This window comes from Pseudophryne corroboree, chromosome 3 (assembly GCF_028390025.1).
Source record: "Pseudophryne corroboree isolate aPseCor3 chromosome 3, aPseCor3.hap2, whole genome shotgun sequence".
NCBI lineage: Eukaryota > Metazoa > Chordata > Amphibia > Anura > Myobatrachidae > Pseudophryne > Pseudophryne corroboree.
The window spans coordinates 523,990,801-524,011,949 of record NC_086446.1 but is presented as its reverse complement, the minus strand read 5'-3'; the positions used below and the strand labels follow the sequence as shown (position 1 = coordinate 524,011,949).

At 47.7% G+C, this 21,149-nt stretch overlaps 1 protein-coding gene across 2 annotated transcripts in view; it reads right to left on the bottom strand.

Moving 5' to 3' along the window:
• The window catches only part of CCDC137 (coiled-coil domain containing 137), a 69,207-nt gene that overhangs the window by 20,504 nt on the left and 27,554 nt on the right, over window positions 1-21,149 (bottom strand). For both annotated transcript variants that reach the window (XM_063961127.1, XM_063961126.1), the window contains 2 exons: window positions 13,183-13,300; window positions 12,506-12,636 (listed from right to left, as the gene is read on the bottom strand). In XM_063961127.1, coding sequence (XP_063817197.1) covers window positions 12,506-12,636; window positions 13,183-13,256 — 205 coding nt within the window. In that variant the 5' untranslated portion in view covers window positions 13,257-13,300. The remainder of the gene's footprint in view (window positions 1-12,505; window positions 12,637-13,182; window positions 13,301-21,149) is intronic.

Here is a 21,149-nt window from a genome sequence, read left to right as displayed (position 1 = left end):
GGGCCAATGCATCATACCTTCTAAAAGAGGCCAAGTGGAGAAGCTGCCCATACCAACAAAGTAGCTCCTAGCTGTCATTTTCTAGGATTTATTAGATAAATGATAGCTAGAATATTCGTTCAGGTATGTTTCATTGGCCCGTATGTGTGAATGACCTATTCATACACTTGCAGGTACAATATACATATAGGGGGTAATTCCAAGTTGATCGCAGCAGGAATTTTTTTAGCAGTTGGGCAAAACCATGTGCACTGCAGGGAGGGCAGATATAACATTTGCAGAGAGAGTTAGATTTGGGTGGGTTATTTTGTTTCTATGCAGGGTAAATACTGGCTGCTTTATTTTTACACTGCAATTTAGATTGCAGATTGAACTCGCCCCACCCAAATCTAACTCTCCCTGCACATTTTTGTTTGCCCAACTGCTAACAAAGTTCCTGCTGCGATCAACTCAGAATTACCCCCATAATCTGATACTTGCTATAAGTATTTTGGTGGGGTTGTTCATTAAACAAAGGAGGAACTGCAGCACTGAATTGTTCCATTTATAGCAAACAAGTGCGCTGCAAGGGCAAAGAGAATATATTTTGACAACAGGTGCAAGAGACAGTATGTCACATTCATAGGCACTGTATGTACCCAGACAGGCATTACACATGCAACCCATCAGCTTCATACATTGCTAAACAAATAATTTCAGTGGTATTTTAAATATCAATTGGAATCTTCTATGCAGTGACCCTAACCTGGTAATTGTTAATCCTTCAAAGGTTTTGTTGGGAACAAAAGCATCAGACAAATGAAGAAAATAAGAATTTACTCACCGGTAATTCTATTTCTCGTAGTCCGTAGTGGATGCTGGGAACTCCGTAAGGACCATGGGGAATAGCGGGCTCCGAAGGAGACTGGGCACTCTAAGAAAGAATTAGGACTACCTGGTGTGCACTGGCTCCTCCCTCTATGCCCCTCCTCCAGACCTCAGTTAGGGAAACTGTGCCCGGAAGAGCTGACACAATAAGGAAGGGATTTGGAATCCTGAGTAAGACTCATACCAGCCACACCAATCACACCGTACTACTCGTTATACTATATCCAGTTAACAGTATGAATAACAACTGAGCCTCACGAACAGATGGCTCATAACAGTAACCCTTTAGTTAAGCAATAACTATATACAAGTATTGCAGACAATCCGCACTTAGGATGGGCGCCCAGCATCCACTACGGACTACGAGAAATAGAATTACCGGTGAGTAAATTCTTATTTTCTCTGACGTCCTAGTGGATGCTGGGAACTCCGTAAGGACCATGGGGATTATACCAAAGCTCCCAAACGGGCGGGCGAGTGCGGATGACTCTGCAGCACCGAATGAGCAAACTCTAGGTCCTCCTCAGCCAGGGTATCAAACTTGTAGAATTTTGCAAATGTGTTTGAACCCGACCAAGTAGCAGCTCGGCAAAGTTGTAAAGCCGAGACCCCTCGGGCAGCCGCCCAAGAAGAGCCCACTTTCCTCGTGGAATGGGCTTTTACAGATTTAGGATGCGGCAGTCCAGCCGCAGAATGTGCAAGTTGAATCGTGCTACAGATCCAGCGAGCAATAGTCTGCTTAGAAGCAGGAGCACCCAGCTTGTTGGGTGCATACAGGATAAATAGCGAGTCAGTTTTCCTGACTCCAGCCATCCTGGAAACATATTTTCAGGGCCCTGACTACGTCCAGTAACTTGGAATCCTCCAAGTCCCGACTATAAGACTCTTTAATATGCTCTACAGTTAGCAATATAGTGTCCCTGTCAAGGGTATCAATGTTATCAGACAGGGAATCTGACCACGCAGCTTCAGCACTGCACATCCATGCTGAAGCAATAGCCGGTCTCAGTATAGTACCTGAGTGTGTATATAGAGACTTCAGGATAGCCTCCTGCTTTCTATCCGCAGGCTCCTTTAGGGCGGCCGTATCCGGAGACGGTAGTGCCACCTTCTTTGACAAGCGTGTGAGCGCTTTATCCACCCTAGGGGATGTCTCCCAACGTATCCTGTCCTCTGGCGGGAAAGGGTACACCCTTAGTAACTTTTTAGAAATTACCAATTTCTTATCGGGGGAAGCCCACGCTTCATCACACACTTCATTCAACTCATCAGATGGGGGAAAAACCAAAGGTTGCTTTTTCTCCCCAAACATAATACCCTTTTTTGTGGTACCAGGGTTAATGTCAGAAATGTGCAACACATTTTTCATTGCCGTAATCATGTAACGGATGGCCCTATTGGAATGTACACTAGTCTCATCGTCGTCGACACTGGAGTCAGTATCCGTGTCGACATCTGTGTCTGCCATCTGAGGTAGCGGGCGTTTTTGAGCCCCTGATGGCTTTTGAGACGCCTGGGCAGGCACGGGCTGAGAAGCCGGCTGTCCCACATCTGCTATGTCATCAAACCTTTTATGTAAGGAGTTGACACTGTCGCGTAATTCCTTCCACATATCCATCCACTCAGGTGTCGACCCCGCAGGGGGTGACATCACATTTATCGGCACCTGCTCCGCCTCCACATAAGCCTCCTCATCAAACATGTCGACACAGCCGTACCGACACACCGCACACACACAGGGAATGCTCTGACTGAGGACAGGACCCCACAAAGTCCTTTGGGGAGACAGAGAGAGAGTATGCCAGCACACACCACAGCGCTATATAATGCAGGGAGTTACACTACACAAAGTGATTTACCCTATAGCAGCTATAATACACAGTATTTGCGCCTAAATTTAGTGCCCCCCCTCTCTTTTTTACCCTATTGAGCCTGGAAACTGCAGGGGAGAGCCTGGGGAGCGTCCTTCCAGCGGAGCTGTGAGAGGAAATGGCGCCAGTGTGCTGAGGGAGATAGCCCCGCCCCCTTCACGGCGGACTTCTCCCGCTTTTTTATGGATATAATGGCAGGGGATTTTACACATATATAGTCTTAATGACTATATTATGTGTGTTTTTTGCCAATATAAGGTAATCTAATTGCAGCCCAGGGCGCCCCCACCCCCAGCGCCCTGCACCCATCAGTGACAGGAGTGTGTGGTGTGCATGGGAGCAATGGCGCACAGCTGCAGTGCTGTGCGCTACCTTAATGAAGACCGGAGTCTTCAGCCGCCGATTTCCTGGACGTTCTTCTTGCTTCTGGCTCTGCAAGGGGGACGGCGGCGCGGCTCCGGGACCGGACGACCAAGGCTGGGCCTCTGTTCGATCCCTCTGGAGCCAATGGTGTCCAGTAGCCTAGAAGCCCAAGCTAGCTGCAAGCAGGTAGGTTCGCTTCTCTCCCCTAAGTCCCTCGTAGCAGTGAGTCTGTTGCCAGCAGATCTCACTGAAAATAAAAAACCTAAATATACTTTCTTTTCTAGAAGCTCAGGAGAGCCTTTAGTGTGCATCCAGCTCGAGCCGGGCACAGATTCTAACTGAGGTCTGGAGGAGGGGCATAGAGGGAGGAGCCAGTGCACACCAGGTAGTCCCAATTCTTTCTTAGAGTGCCCAGTCTCCTTCGGAGCCCGCTATTCCCCATGGTCCTTACGGAGTTCCCAGCATCCACTAGGACGTCAGAGAAATGAAATGAGTCTATGGGCAGATTTAATTAGTGGCAAGGTATCTTGGAAACTTGCAGGTTATCTTAGCACTATAACCCGAGTCTGTACCAGTTTTTGAATGGCGTCCTGTAAGGTTACGAAACTGGCAAGCCTGATCTGAAGAACCTGTGAGGTGGGAGCTCCTTAAACTCCAGTCTGTAACCCTGGGAAATAAGATATATGACCCAGGGATCCTGGCACGAACCTGTCCAGATGTGACTGAAAAATTTTAGTCTGGCTCCCACCCGCCAGTCCTCCAGGCCTTGCGGTCCACAGTCATGCTGAAGGCTTTGACGAAGCAGAGCTTGAGCTCTGTTCCTGAGAACCGTCAGTTGCTGGTTTGCGTGGTTTACCTCTAGCGCCTCTGGTGGCTGTAGAAGAACCTCTGGTTTTTCCTTTAAACTTGGCAGTCCGAAAGGACTGTAGATTAGGTTCTGAGTCGACCTTCCTAGCTGGGTGAGCTGCAGAAGGAAGATATGTGGACTTACCCGCAGTAGCTTTGGAGATCCATTTGTCTAGTTCATCTCCAAATAAGCCCTCTCCTGTGAAGGGTAGACCTTCCCCACCTTTCCTGGAATCCACGTCTGCAGTCCACTGGCGTAGCCATAAGCCTCTGCATGCTGACACTGCCATAGCAGTGGTACGTGCATTAAGCAAGCCTATTTCTTTTATGGCTTCCACCATAAAGTTCGCAGTCCTGTATATGTTGCAGTAGTAAAATAATCTCCCCTTGAGGCAAGGTATCTAACCCTTCAAGTAGGTTACCCGACCATTTGGCGATGGCCTTGGTAATCCACCCACATGCTCTAGTGGGTCTCTGGGCCACCCCAGCAGCTGTATACAAGGATTTGAGTGTAGTCTCAATTCTACAATCAGCCATGTCTTTTAGGGAGGTTGCACCCGCGACATGCAATACAATCTTCCGTGACAGCCTGGATACTGATGCATTCACTATCGGTGGATTTTACCACTTTTTTCTATCCTCAGGAGGAAAAGGAAAATAAGATTTTACTCACGGTAAATCTATTTCTCGTAGTCCGTAGTGGAATATGGGGACTCCGTAAGGACCATGGGGAATAGACGGGCTCCGCAGGAGACTGGGCACTCTAAAAGAAAGATTTAGTATTATCTGGTGTGCACTGGCTCCTCCCTCTATGCCCCTCCTCCAGACCTCAGTTAAGGAAACTGTGCCCGGAAGAGCTGACATTACAAGGAAAGGATTTTTGGAATCCAGGGTAAGACTCATACCAGCCACACCAATCACACCGCATAACTTGTGATAAACTTACCCAGTTAACAGTATGAACAACAACAGAGCATCAGAAAAACCTGATGCAACCATAAAATAACCCTTAGTTAAGCAATAACTATATACAAGTATTGCAGAAGAAGTCAGCACTTGGGACGGCGACCAGCTTCCACTACGGACTACGAAAAATAGATTTACCGGTGAGTAAAATCTTATTTTCTCTAACGTCCTAGTGGATGCTGGGGACTCCTTAAGGACCATGGGGATTATACCAAAGCCTCCAAACGGGCGGGAGAGTGCGGATGACTCTGCAGCACCGAATGGGCAAACACAAGGTCCTCCTCAGCCAGGGTATCAAACTTGTAGAATTTTGCAAATGTGTTTGAACCCGACCAAGTAGCAGCTCGGCAAAGCTGTAATGCCGAGACCCCTCGGGCAGCCGCCCAAGAAGAGCCCACCTTCCTCGTGGAATGCGCTTTCACTGATTTTGAATGCAGCAACCCAGCCGCAGAATGAGCCTGCTGAATCGTGTTACAGATCCAGGGAGCAATAGTTTGCTTTGAAGCAGGAACACCCAGCTTGTTGGATGCATGCAGGATAAACAGCGAGTCAGTCTTCCTGACTCCAGCCGTTCTGGTTACATAAATCTTCAAAGCCCGGACTACGTCAAGCAACTTGGAATCCTCCAAGTCACGAGTAGCCACAGGCACCACAATAGGTTGGTTCAAATGAAAAGATGAGACCACCTTTGGCTAATTCTGCCCTGTCCATATGTGAGATACTTTAGCTCCACGGTTTTAATTGGCTGAAACCAGTGGGATTTCAGGAAACTCAACACCACGTTAAGATCCCAAGGTGCCACTGGTGGCACCAAAGGGGGCTGAATATGCAGCACTCCCTTAACAACCGTCTGAACCTCCAGCAGTGAAGCCAGTTCTTTTTGAAAGAAAATGGATAGGGACGAAATCTGGACCTCTATGGACCCTAATTTTAGGCCCATAGTCAATCCTGACTGTAGGAAGTGCAGGAATCGACCAAGCTGGAATTCCTCTGTAGGGGCCTTCTGGCCTCACACCAAGCAACATATTTTCGCCATATACGGTGATAATGCTTTGCTGTCACGTCCTTCCTCGCCTTTATCAGCGTAGGAATAACTTCATCCGGAATGCCTTTTTCCGCTAGGATCCGGCGTTCAACCGCCATGCCGTCAAACACAGCCGCGGTAAGTCTTGGAACAGACAGGGCCCTTGTTGCAACAGGTCCTATCTGAGAGGCAGAGGCCATGGGTCCTCTGTGAGCATTTCTTGCAGTTCCGGGTACCAAGTCCTTCTTGGCCAATCCGGAACAATGAGTATTGTTCTCACTCCTCTTTTTCTTACGATTCTCAGCACCTTGGGTAAGAAAGGAAGAAGAGGAAACACATAAACCGACTGGAACATCCACGGTGTCACCAGTGCGTCTACAGCTATCGCCTGAGAGTCTCTTGACCTGGCGCAATACCTCTGTAGCTTTTTGTTGAGGCGGGATGCCATCATGTCCACCTGTGGCAGTTCCCACCGACCTACAATCTGCGCTAAGACTTCTTGATGAAGTCTCCACTCTCCCGGGTGGAGGTCGTGCCTGCTAAGGAAGTCTGCTTCCCAGTTGTCCACTCCCGGAATTAACACTGCTGACAGTGCGCTTACATGATTCTCCGTCCAGCGAAGAATTCTGGTGGCTTCTACCATCGCCACCCTGCTCCTTGTGCCGCCATGGTGGTTTACATGAGCCACTGCGGTGATATTGTCTGACTGAATCAGAACCGGTTGGTCGCGAAGCAGGGTCTCCGCTTGACTTAGGGCGATGCATATGGCCCTTAATTCCAGGATATTTATGTGAAGGCAAGTCTCCTGACTTGACCTTCCCCTTGGAAATTGTTTTCCTTGTGTGACTGCCCCCCACCCTCGGAGGCTTGTATCCATGGTCACCAGGACCCAGTCCTGAGTGCTGAAACTGCGACCTTCGAGAAGGTGAGCACTCTGCAGCCACCACAGGAGAGACATCCTGGCCCTGTGGGATAGGGTGATTAACCGATGCATCTGAAGATGTGATCCGGACCACTTGTCCCGTAAGTCCCATTGGAAGGTCCTCTCATGGAACCTGCCGAAGGGAATGGCCTCGTACGATGCCACCATCCTTCCCAGGACTCGAGTGCAGTGATGCACTGACACCTGTTTTGGTTTCAATAGATTCCTGACCAGTGTCACGAGCTCCTGAGCTCTCTCTATCGGGAGATAAACCCCTTTTCTGGTCTGTGTCTAGGATCATGCCTAGAAGAGTCAGATGAGCTGTAGGAAACAACTGCGACACTGGAATACATAGAATCCAGCCGTGTTGCCGTTACACTTCCAGAGAAAGTGATACACTGTTCCACAACTGTTCGCTCAATCTCACTCTTATGAGGAGATCGACCAAGAATGTGATAATAGTGACACCTTGCTTCCGCAGGAGCACCATTATTTCCGCCATCACTTTGGTGAAAACTCTCAGGGCCGTGGAGAGATCAACCGGCCACGTCAGAAATTGGTAATGACAATTCTGTACCGCAATTCTGAGGTACGCCTGATTAGGTGGATAAATGGGGACACGAAGGTATGCATCCCTTTTGCCCCGAGACACCATAAAATCTCCCCCTTTCTAGGCTTGCAATGACCGCTCTTAGCGATTTCATCTTGCACTTGAACCTTTCCAGGTATATGTTCAGGGATTTTAAATTCAATATGGGTCTGACCGAACCTTCCGGTTTCGGGACTACAACCTGGTGGAATAATAACCCCCTCCTTGTCGAAGGAAGGGAACCTTGACCACCACCTGTTGAAAATACAAATTGTGAATTGCAGTTAACCCTGTTACCCTCTCACAGGGGGAAGCCGGCAGGGCCGTCAGTGAGGAGGCATCTTCTCCAAATCCAGCTTGTATCCCGGAGACACAACATCTATTGCCCAGGGATCTAATAGGGAGTGAACCCACTTGTGGCTGAACTTACGAAAGCGTGCCCCTACCGGGCCTAGCTCCGCCTGTGGAGCTCCAGAGACATGCGGTGGATTTATGCAGAGACCGGGGAGGACTTCTGCTCCTGGGAACTAGCTGTGTTGTGCAGCTTCTTTTCTCTGCCCCCGCCTCCGGCAAGAAAGGACGCACCTCAGACTTTCTTGTTTCTTTATTCGAAAGGCTGCATATGATAATGCCGTGCTTTCCTAGGCTGTGCAGGAATAAAAGGCAAAATATCAGAATCTTAAGTCTGCATCATCTGTCCATTGCATATTCTACAGGACACGTCAAGCAGAAAATCGACATAGCTTTTACTCTAGGACCCAGTATACACATGTCTCCTTGGGCATGTCATATATTAATTATATATATATATATATATATAGCTCCCGAATATGAACGGCACTGGAGTCAGATTTTTTGCAAAATTATTGTATTAAATGGCCATTTAATACAATAATTTTGCAAAAAATCTGACTCCAGTGCCGTTCATATTCGGGAGCTGCATGTCACTTTTAGAACTGGCACGGAGAACGCTGTGGATGAGAGCTTGTGAGTGCCGACTGTTGCTGCAAGGATATATATATATATATATATATATATATATATATATATATATATATATACACACATACACACACACACACACACATATCTCTTAAGATAGCATCTTTATCCATATATACCTATACATATCTATATGTATACTAGGGTCTCAATCTCTGCTGATAAAGGTACCTGTCCACGCTGCCACAGCGCTATAAACCCATGCCGACACAATCGCCGGTCTGAGTAGTGTACCAGAATTGTGCACGCTATCTGCAGGATCCCTGAGAATAGCTAGGGCTACCTTCTGGGCAAACGTGACACCCTAGGGGAAGATTCCCATCACATCCTGGCCCTAGTGGGGAAAGGATACTGCCTGAGAATACTTTGTGGGAAGCTGCAGTCTCTTGTCTGGAGATTCCCGCTCTTTTTTCCTCATGAGAGGAGGGAAATTTACCTCAGCTTTCTTCCCCTTAACATGTGTACCCTTGTGTCAGGGACAGATGAGTCATCAGTGATATGCAAATCATCTTTTACTACAATAAATCATATATTGAATACTTTTCTGCTATTCTGGCTGTAACTTTGCATTATCATAGTCGACACTGGAGTCACACTCCATGTAGATATCAGTGTTTGTTATTTTGGATAGTGAGCATTGTGAGAGACTGAAGGTCTCTGTGACACAGGTACACACATGGGTAGATTTCCTGTCTGTTCTCTAATCTTTTGTGCAATAAATTCACCTTAGCACTTGCACATATCCAAACAGGTGTCGGCGTTGTCGACGGAGACACCCTCTCACACATATTTGCTCTATATCCTCCTTAGGGGAGCCTTTTACCTCAGACATGTCGACACACAAGTACCGACACACCACACACACAGGGGATGATCTATTTGAAGACAGTTCCCCCACAAGGCCCTTTGGAGAGACAGAGAGAGAGTATGCCAGCACACACCTCAGCGCTATATGACCCAGGAATCACACAGTAACTTAGTGTTAACCCAGTAGCTGCTGTATATATTGTTTTTGCACCAAATTTATGTGCCCCCCCCCTCTCTTTTTACCCTCTTCTACTGCAGGGGAGAGCCTGGGGAGCTTCTCTCAGCGGATCTGTGGAGAGAAAATGGCGCTGGTGAGTGCTGAGGAAGAAGGCCCCGCCCCCTCAGCGGCGGGCTTCTGTCCCGTTTCTGTGTAAAAATAATGGCGGGGGCTCGTACATATATACAGTGCCTGACTGTATATATGTATAATTTTGCCAAAAGGTATCTTAATTGCTGCCCAGGGCGCCCCCCCCCTTCCTGCGCCCTACAGTGACCGGAGTGTGCGGGTGTGCTGTGGGAGCAATGGCGCACAGCTGCAGTGCTGTGCGCTACCTTAAGTGAAGACAGGAGTCTTCTGCCGCCAATTTCGATGTCTTCATGCTTCTGCTGCTTCTGTACTTCTGGCTCTGCGAGGAGGACGGCGGCGCGGCTCCGGGAACGGACGATCAAGGTTAGGTACCTGTGTTCGATCCCTCTGGAGCTAATGGTGTCCAGTAGCCTAAGAAGCGCAACCTAGCCGCAGTTAGTAGGTTTGCTTCTCTCCCCTCAGTCCCACGTAGCAGAGAGTCTGTTGCCAGCAGAAGCTCTCTGAAAATAAAAAACCTAACAATATACTTTCTTTACTAGTAAGCTCAGGAGAGCCCACTAGGAGCACCCAGCTCTGGCCGGGCACAGATTCTAACTGAGGTCTGGAGGAGGGGCATAGAGGGAGGAGCCAGTGCACACCAGATAGTACCTAATCTTTCTTTAGAGTGCCCAGTCTCCTGCGGAGCCCGTCTATTCCCCATGGTCCTTACGGAGTCCCCAGCATCCACTAGGACGTTAGAGAAAATATGATAGCAACCTTTTACGGATTTGAAATTTCCTATCAGGATTAACCCACGGTTCTTCAAACAGGGTATTTAGTTCCGTTGACACAGGAAAAGTGGCTGAGGATTTCTTTTTTTATATTAAAATAAGATTCCTCAGTATCCTCTGTCACCTTATCAGGGATAAGCAGAACTTCTCTGATAGCTTCTATGAGAGCCTCTATTCCCTGTGACAGAGTATCCTCCCCCACCTCTGAGTCCACATCCCCCTTCATCATCAGAGTCAGACTGCAGGATATGGGCCAAAGTACGTTTTTGCGGACAAATGGCAGGGGACTGAGATGCTGGTTTGAGTACAGAGTCTCTTTTCATAAACTCTTTCATCGATTGTCTTAAGTATTGTGTCTCTATCACTGTGTCTCTAGTAGAAATATTGGAAATCATTCCCCTAATGGAGTCCAGCCAAGCTGTCTCTGCCCCGCTAGCCTGGGAAGGTACACTGCACTGAGTACACAGTAGTGAACCCCCTGGAGAAGAAGAACACTGTGCCTTACATGAAACACACTCTTTGTCTGACAAACTGTGACAGTGACAGCACACACACACACAGAGGAACAGGTTAAATGCATAATAAACCAACAAAGAGACCTTCCAGGGAGAGACAGAGATAGTATGGAGCAAGCGTACACTCGCCGTGGTGGGGCTTGCAAATAATTCCCTCAGGAGCTAGTGTCCTGTCAAAGGGTAACTGGACCATTAACCCTTCAAGAGGTTGCCCCCCCTAAGTGCCACGAAGCAGGCAGGCTGGTACCATCCAGTCCTGCCTGAAAATAACAAACAGATTTAAAAAAATGCAGAAAACTCTTCAGTAGCTTCCAGCAACGTGACCGACTCCTCCGGGCACATTTTCTAAACTGAGTCTGGTAGGAGGGGCATAGGGAGGAACCAGCTCACACTATTAAACTCTTAAAGTGCTCATGGCTCCTAGAGGACCCATCTATACCCCATGGTACTAAATGGATTCTCAGTATCCCCAAGGACGTAAGAGAAATAAAGGTAATTTTAAAATAAAATAAAAATATAGGATTTTATATACCTACCAGTAAATCCTTTTGTCGGAGTCTGTAGAAAATGCTGGGGCTCCATTTAGTACCATGGGGTATAGACAGGTCCACTAGGAGCCATGGGCACTTTAAGAGTTTAATAGTGTGGGCTGGCTCCTTCCTCTATGCCCCTCCTACCAGACTCAGTTTAGAAAATGTGCCTGAGGAGACGGACATACTTTGAGAGAAGGAAATACACAGATAGTGGTGAGATTCACACCAGCTCACACACAAAAGAAGGAAAGCCAAGCTAACCTACTTGAAACGATTCAGCAACGACTGGACCAACAATACTTAACCAAGTAACAATGCAGGAATACAAATCACTGGGCGGGCGCCCAGCATCAGCTACGGATTACGAGAAAAGGATTTACCGGTAGGTATATAAAATCCCATTTTCTCTTACGTCTTAGAGGATGCTGGGGTTCCATTTAGTACCATGGGGATGTACCAAAGCTCCCAGTACGGGAGGGAGAGTGCTGAGGTTCCTGCAGAACAGATTGACCAAACTTAAGGTCCTCAGCGGCCAAAGTATTGAACTTGTAGAACTTAGTAAACGTATTAGATCCTGATCAAGTAGCTGCTCGGCAAAGCTGTAAAGCAGAGACACCTCGGGCAGCCGCCCAGGAAGAACCAACCTTACGAGTAGAGTGGGCCTGAATAGATCTTGGAATATGAAATCCTGCCGTAGAATGAGCATGCTGGATAGTAAGCCTGATCCAGCGAGAAATCGTCTGCTTAGAAGCAGGACACCCAATCTTGTTGGGATCATAAAGGACAAATAGTGCGTCCGACTTCTGTGACGAGAAGTTCTGACATTTATAGAAAATTTAAATTTTTCGAGATGTATTTCAGAGAGAGGCTGACCACTATGGGTAATGTCAATAACTTGGATCTATGGCATGCTGTATCCAGTCACCATTGATTAACTGAACTATAAATTCCCTACATTTGAACATTTTAAATATCTAAATACCACTCACAGCAACACATGAATGTACAGTACATTTACCTTCACAAAGGTGCCATACTGTGTAGAAAAAAAAAGTGTTTTCAAATAAGAAAAATAAAAAGGATTTAGTGTGACCAAACACCAATGCAATACACAACATCTCACCTGACATTCGCTTCTTCTTTTTTCTTGGTTTGTTCATATCCATCCTACTCTTCATGATTTCACGAAGCTTGAAGGGGATTTCCTGGCTATCCAAGTTTTTTGGCCTAGAATTCGTCATCTTCTTTTCATGTCTGAAATAAAATATTTTCAATAATTATAATCATCACTGACCTAAGGTGCAAAGCGCTTACCATGTATTATAGGGATAGCCAGAATAAATTTCTAAATTGATATTGAAGAAATACATTTTTTATGTCCTGATCATAAATACCAGTTGTAAAGGATGCATAAAGCTTAGTTTGCAATAATTCAGTGGGTAACAGATAATTAGAATAACTATGATCTTAATAGTTGCATATGCAGAAAAAAGGGTCAAAACCTGGAGGGATTTGGCTCAGTTCTAATTTAAGTCACATGTGACAATGAATACTTTTATTCCAAACCATAACTATACTGGTGAAGATGTACCAAAGTTTCTAAAAAGAGTTGATAAGTTGCCCATAGCAACAAATCAACTTCTACCTATCATTTTATAGAAAGTATTTGATAATCCTAGCAAGAAACTGTTCACTCTTTAGGCTTGATACATCTTCCCCACTCTCACTAAGGAGTCCCAGATCAGTATACTTAAGGTTCTTGTAAGCAGCTAAAGTACTTCCTCAGCATAAGTTACAGACCTGCGAAGCTGCCCAGCGCCCACACCAGGGCGAGAGGAACCTGCCACGGGTTTATTACCCTGCTTCTTCCCCATCACACGTGTGTATGTAGTAGTAGTCAGGTACAGTGCTGCCAACTCTGAAATAAAAACAAGCAACAGGAGTGTAAAACAAGTGCATACCAATACTAAAAGTAAAAAAAAAAACACAACAAGATTTAAACATTCAGTACCTCTCACAGTCCTGCCGTTTTCATCTCAAAAATATTTCCAGGATCATACACTCTCTCTACATCTCTTGATGCTACAAAAATCCTCATCCACTCAATGGTCATCTCCAGACTGGCCTACCGTAATCTCCTCCTATCTGGCCTCCCTACAAACACCTCTCTCTACTCCAGTCTATACTCAATGCTGCTGCCCGGCTCATCTTCCTTTCAAACATACTACGTCTGCATCTCCTCTCTTATGCTGGGTACACACTAAAATAAGATTTTACTTACCGATAAATCTATTTCTCGGAGTCCGTAGTGGATGCTGGGGTTCCTGAAAGGACCATGGGGAATAGCGGCTCCGCAGGAGACAGGGCACAAAAAGTAAAGCTTTTTCAGATCAGGTGGTGTGCACTGGCTCCTCCCCCTATGACCCTCCTCCAGACTCCAGTTAGGTACTGTGCCCGGACGAGCGTACACAATAAGGGAGGATTTTGAATCCCGGGTAAGACTCATACCAGCCACACCAATCACACCGTACAACCTGTGATCTAAACCCAGTTAACAGTATGATAACAGCGGAGCCTCTGAAAGATGGCTTCCTTCAACAATAACCCGAATTAGTTAACAATAACTATGTACAATTTATGCAGATAATCCGCACTTGGGATGGGCGCCCAGCATCCACTACGGACTCCGAGAAATAGATTTATCGGTAAGTAAAATCTTATTTTCTCTATCGTCCTAGTGGATGCTGGGGTTCCTGAAAGGACCATGGGGATTATACCAAAGCTCCCAAACGGGCGGGAGAGTGCGGATGACTCTGCAGCACCGAATGAGAGAACTCCAGGTCCTCCTTAGCCAGAGTATCAAATTTGTAACATTTTACAAACGTGTTCTCCCCTGACCACGTAGCTGCTCGGCAAAGTTGTAATGCCGAGACCCCTCGGGCAGCCGCCCAAGATGAGCCCACCTTCCTTGTGGAGTGGGCCTTTACAGATTTAGGCTGTGGCAGGCCTGCCACAGAATGTGCAAGTTGGATTGTGCTACAGATCCAACGAGCAATCGTCTGCTTAGACGCAGGAGCACCCATCTTGTTGGGTGCATACAATATAAACAACGAGTCAGATTTTCTGACTCCAGCTGTCCTTGCAATATATATTTTTAATGCTCTGACAACGTCCAGTAACTTGGAGTCCTCCAAGTCACTTGTAGCCGCAGGCACTACAATAGGCTGGTTCAGATGAAATGCTGACACCACCTTAGGGAGAAAATGCGGACGAGTCCGCAGTTCTGCCCTGTCCGAATGGAAAATCAGATATGGGCTTTTGTAAGATAAAGCTGCCAATTCTGATACTCTCCTTGCAGAAGCCAGGGCTAGAAGCATGGTCACTTTCCAAGTGAGATATTTCAAATCCACCTTATTTAGTGGTTCAAACCAATGAGATTTTAGAAAGTCCAAAACCACATTGAGATCCCACGGTGCCACAGGAGGCACCACAGGAGGCTGTATATGCAGCACTCCCTTAAAGGTCTGGACTTCAGGGACTGAAGCCAATTCTTTTTGAAAGAAAATCGACAGGGCCGAAATTTGAACCTTAATAGATCCCAATTTGAGACCCATAGACAATCCTGATTGCAGGAAATGTAGGAATCGACCCAGTTGAAATTCCTCCGTCGGAGCACTCCGATCTTCGCACCACGCAACATATTTTCGCCAAATTCGGTGATAATGTTGCACGGTTACTTCCTTCCTTGCTTTAATCAAAGTAGGAATGACTTCTTCCGGCATGCCTTTTTCCTTTAGGATCCGGCGTTCAACCGCCATGCCGTCAAACGCAGCCGCGGTAAGTCTTGAAACAGACAGGGACCCTGCTGAAGCAAGTCCCTCCTTAGAGGTAGAGGCCACGGATCTTCCGTGATCATCTCTTGAAGTTCCGGGTACCAAGTCCTTCTTGGCCAATCCGGAACCACTAGTATCGTTCTTACGCCTCTTTGCCGTATAATTCTCAATACTTTTGGTATGAGAGGCAGAGGAGGAAACACATACACCGACTGGTACACCCAAGGCGTTACCAGCGCGTCCACAGCTATTGCCTGCGGATCTCTTGACCTGGCGCAATACCTGTCCAGTTTTTTGTTGAGGCGAGACGCCATCATGTCCACCATTGGTCTTTCCCAACGGGTTACCAGCATGTGGAAGACTTCTGGATGAAGTCCCCACTCTCCCGGGTGAAGATCGTGTCTGCTGAGGAAGTCTGCTTCCCAGTTGTCCACTCCCGGGATGAACACTGCTGACAGTGCTATCACATGATTCTCTGCCCAGCGAAGAATCCTTGCAGCTTCTGCCATTGCACTCCTGCTTCTTGTGCCGCCCTGTCTGTTCACATGGGCGACTGCCGTGATGTTGTCCGACTGGATCAACACCGGTTTTCCCTGAAGCAGAGGTTCTGCCTGGCTTAGAGCATTGTATATTGCTCTTAGTTCCAGAATGTTTATGTGAAGAGACGTTTCCAGGCTCGTCCATACTCCCTGGAAGTTTCTTCCTTGTGTGACTGCTCCCCAGCCTCTCAGGCTGGCGTCCGTGGTCACCAGGATCCAATCCTGTATGCCGAATCTGCGGCCCTCCAATAGATGAGGACTCTGCAACCACCACAGAAGAGACACCCTTGTCCTTGGAGACAGGGTTATCCGTAGGTGCATCTGAAGATGCGACCCTGACCATTTGTCCAACAGATCCCTTTGGAAAATTCTTGCGTGGAATCTGCCGAATGGAATTGCTTCGTAAGAAGCCACCATTTTTCCCAGGACTCTTGTGCATTGATGTACAGACACCTTTCCTGGTTTTAGGAGGTTCCTGACAAGCTCGGATAGCTCCTTGGCTTTTTCCTCCGGGAGAAAAACCTTTTTCTGAACCGTGTCCAGAATCATCCCTAGGAACAGCAGACGAGTTGTCGGCATTAACTGGGATTTTGGAATATTCAGAATCCACCCGTGCTGTTTTAGCACTTCTTGAGACAGTGCTAATCCCATCTCTAGCTGTTCTCTGGACCTCGCCCTTATTAGGAGATCGTCCAAGTATGGGATAATTAATATGCCTTTTCTTCGAAGAAGAATCATCATCTCGGCCATTACCTTTGTAAAGATCCGAGGTGCCGTGGACAATCCAAACGGCAGCGTCTGAAACTGATAGTGACAGTTTTGTACAACGAACCTGAGGTACCCCTGGTGTGAGGGGTAAATTGGAACGTGGAGATACGCATCCTTGATGTCCAAGGATACCATAAAGTCCCCCTCTTCCAGGTTCGCTATCACTGCTCTGAGTGACTCCATCTTGAACTTGAACTTCTTTATGTACAGGTTCAAGGACTTCAGATTTAGAATAGGCCTTACCGAGCCATCCGGCTTCGGTACCACAAAAAGAGTGGAATAATACCCCTTCCCTTGTTGTAGAAGAGGTACCTTGACTATCACCTGCTGAGAGTACAGCTTGTGAATGGCTTCCAAAACCGTCTCCCTTTCGGAGGAGGACGTTGGTAAAGCAGACTTCAGGAAACGGCGAGGTGGATCTGTCTCTAATTCCAACCTGTACCCTTGAGATATTATCTGCAGGATCCAGGGATCTACCTGCGAGTGAGCCCACTGCGCGCTGTAATTTTTGAGACGACCGCCCACCGTCCCCGAGTCCGCTTGAGAAGCCCCAGCGTCATGCTGAGGCTTTTGTAGAAGCCGGGGAGGGCTTCTGTTCCTGGGAAGGAGCTGCGTGTTGCTGTCTCTTCCCTCGACCTCTGCCTCGTGGCAGATATGAATAGCCCTTTGCTCTCTTATTTTTAAAGGAACGAAAGGGCTGCGGTTGAAAAGTCGGTGCCTTTTTCTGTTGGGGAGTGACTTGAGGTAGAAAGGTGGATTTCCCGGCTGTAGCCGTGGCCACCAAATCTGATAGACCGACTCCAAATAACTCCTCCCCTTTATACGGCAAAACTTCCATATGCCGTTTTGAATCCGCATCGCCTGTCCACTGTCGCGTCCATAAAGCTCTTCTGGCCGAAATGGACATAGCACTTACCCGTGATGCCAGTGTGCAGATATCCCTCTGTGCATCACGCATATAAAGAAATGCATCCTTTATTTGTTCTAACGACAGTAAAATATTGTCCCTGTCCAGGGTATCAATATTTTCAATCAGGGACTCTGACCAAACTACCCCAGCACTGCCCATCCAGGCAGTCGCTACAGCTGGTCGTAGTATAACACCTGCATGTGTGTATATACTTTTTTGGATATTTTCCATCCTCCTATCTGATGGATCTTTAAGTGCGGCCGTCTCAGGAGAGGGTAACGCCACTTGTTTAGATAAGCGTGTTAGCGCCTTGTCCACCCTAGGAGGTGTTTCCCAGCGCTCCCTAACCTCTGGCGGGAAAGGGTATAATGCCAATAATTTCTTTGAAATTATCAGCTTTTTATCAGGGGCAACCCACGCTTCATTACACACGTCATTTAATTCTTCTGATTCAGGAAAAACTATAGGTAGTTTTTTCATACCCCACATAATACCCTGTTTAGTGGTACCTGTAGTATCAGCTAAATGTAACGCCTCCTTCATTGCCAAAATCATATAACGTGTGGCCCTACTGGAAAATACGGTTGAATCGTCACCGTCACCACTGGAGTCAGTGCCTGCGTCTGGGTCTGTGTCGACCGACTGAGGCAAAGGGCGTTTCACAGCCCCTGACGGTGTTTGAGTCGCCTGGACAGGCACTAATTGATTGTCCGGCCGCCTCATGTCGTCAAACGACTGCTTTAGCGTGTTGACACTATCCCGTAGTTCCATAAATAAAGGCATCCATTCTGGTGTCGACTCCCTAGGGGGTGACATCCTCATATTTGGCAATTGCTCCGCCTCCACACCAATATCGTCCTCATACATGTCGACACACACGTACCAACACACAGCAGACACACAGGGAATGCTCCTAACGAAGACAGGACCCACTAGCCCTTTGGGGAGACAGAGGGAGAGTTTGCCAGCACACACCAAAAGCGCTATATATATATATCAGGGATAGCCTTATAATAAGTGCTCCCTTATAGCTGCTTTGTTATATCAAAATATCGCCATAAATTTGCCCCCCCCTCTCTGTTTTACCCTGTTTCTGTAGTGCAGTGCAGGGGAGAGACTTGGGAGCCGTCCTGACCAGCGGAGCTGTGAGAGGAAATGGCGCCGTGTGCTGAGGAGATAGGCCCCGCCCCTTTTCTGGCGGGCTCGTCTCCCGCTATTTAGAAAAATCAGGCAGGGGTTAAATATCTCCATATAGCCTCTAGGGGCTATATGTGAGGTATTTTTAGCCTTTATAGGTATTCATTTGCCTCCCAGGGCGCCCCCCTCCCAGCGCCCTGCACCCTCAGTGACTGCCGTGTGAAGTGTGCTGAGAGGAAAATGGCGCACAGCTGCAGTGCTGTGCGCTACCTTTAGAAGACTGCAGGAGTCTTCAGCCGCCGATTCTGGACCTCTTCTGACTTCAGCATCTGCAAGGGGGCCGGCGGCGCGGCTCCGGTGACCATCCAGGCTGTACCTGTGATCGTCCCTCTGGAGCTTGATGTCCAGTAGCCAAGAAGCCAATCCATCCTGCACGCAGGTGAGTTGACTCCTTCTCCCCTCAGTCCCTCGCTGCAGTGATCCTGTTGCCAGCAGGAATCACTGTAAAATAAAAAAACCTAGCTAAACTTTTTCTAAGCAGCTCTTTAGGAGAGCCACCTAGATTGCACCCTTCTCGGCCGGGCACAAAAATCTAACTGGAGTCTGGAGGAGGGTCATAGGGGGAGGAGCCAGTGCACACCACCTGATCTGAAAAAGCTTTACGTTTTGTGCCCTGTCTCCTGCGGAGCCGCTATTCCCCATGGTCCTTTCAGGAACCCCAGCATCCACTAGGACGATAGAGAAACGATATTGTTAACGATGTGCTCGATTCAGACAGATCGAAATGACACAACATTAAAATAGTCAAGCTATGTTGCCGACGATGCGTGCTTCGGCACGTCGCCAGCGACATCCTCCGACGGTCCTGCATGCAGGGCCGATGGAAGACATCGTTAGCGAGGGCCATGCCCCCGCCATCAGCAAATGTTTATGCACTTGCCAAAGCCACCCCCTTGCCGCCTGCGTTGTCACTGGGTGCACACATTGTGTAGTGTGTACCCAAGCTTTATAAGACCTACACTGGCTCCCCTTCCCCTTTAGAAGCCAATTCAAACTTCTAACACATTCCTCTACCATTTACATATCCGACTTTATCTCACCCACCCTCTTCGTTCAACAAATGCATACCGCCTCTCCTGCAAACGGATTACTTCCCCTCATTCCTGCCTCAAATATTTTCTCTATAGCGCTCCCTACCTATCTCTATAAAACTTTAATATTTGCCTGGTATTGTCGAATGTGATGTGACCGAAGTCAGGTGTACGTTACCTGGCTTGGTCGCATCACCTGCGGCGCACTATTATTTTATTTATTACCAGTTATTTATATAGCGCACACATATTCCGCAGAACTTTACAGAGAGAATATTTGGCCATTCACATCAGTCCCTGCCCCAGTGGAGCTTACAATCTATATTCCCTACCACATGTACACGCACACACATTCACGATGGGGTTAATTTTGTTGGGATTCAATTAACCTACCGGTATATTTTGGGATTGTGGGAGGAAACCGTAGTACCTGGAGGAAACCCACGCAAGTACGGGGAGAATATACAAACTCCACACAGTTAGAGCCATGGTGGGAATCGAACCCATGACCTCAGTGCTGTGAGGCATTAATGCTAACCATTACACCATCCGTACTGCCTGTCATCATTACAGCATATAGAAAATGATGTACAGAGCATAAGGGAAAATACTTATGTCAGGGTGGAGAATTTAGACTGAAACATTGGGTTGATCGAAGGGAAGAGTAAGGTGGGCAGTATTAAGTATGGTGGGGGTGGAGAGGGAGCGAGAAGGAAAGTCAGTAAGAGTAACTCTAGGGACGCACTAGTAAACCAAATGTATGCTTGCAAACGCAAGATGTCTAGCAGGTAAAATGGGGGAATTGGAATTGTTAGCATCAAAGGCTATATATAGGTATTTATATAGGTAATTATAGGTATTACGGAAACATGGTGGGACGACTCTCACGACTGGGTTGCAAACTTGGAGGGGTATTCTCTTTTCAGGAGGGACAGGGCAAGCAAAAGAGGGAGAAGGTGTACGTCTTTATGTTAAACCATCTCTTAAACCAGGAGTGGGGAACCTCCGGTCCGTGGACCGTATAAAGCCTGCAAAGCCGTTTGTTCCGGCCCACCGGCTTGTGTGTCAGCGAGACACGTCACCGCTCAGTCCGGCAGCGGCGTGTCTCAGCTGTCAGGGCAGGGAGGAGCGCAGCTATATGTCCGGCGTCAGCGGCGGGTAGGATCACAAACTAGCCGCCGGTTCATGAGCCAATCATAGCTTGAGGACTGGCAGACAATCAGGAGCTGCCGCAGCCGGTCCGCGAGCTCGGATTGGCTCACAAACCAGCGGCTGGTTTGAGATCCTACACGCCGCCGCTGCCTGACATAGCTGCGCTCTCCTCCCTGCCCTGACCCCCTGACAGCTGAGACACGCCGCCACCGGACGGAGCAGCAGTGGGGAGCAGCACAGTGGGGGCGGCATGAGTGTATCTGGCACTGCGGGGGCATGTGTTTATCACGTCCCATTTTAATTGTCCACACCTATTTTTGGGCGCGCGCACTCATTA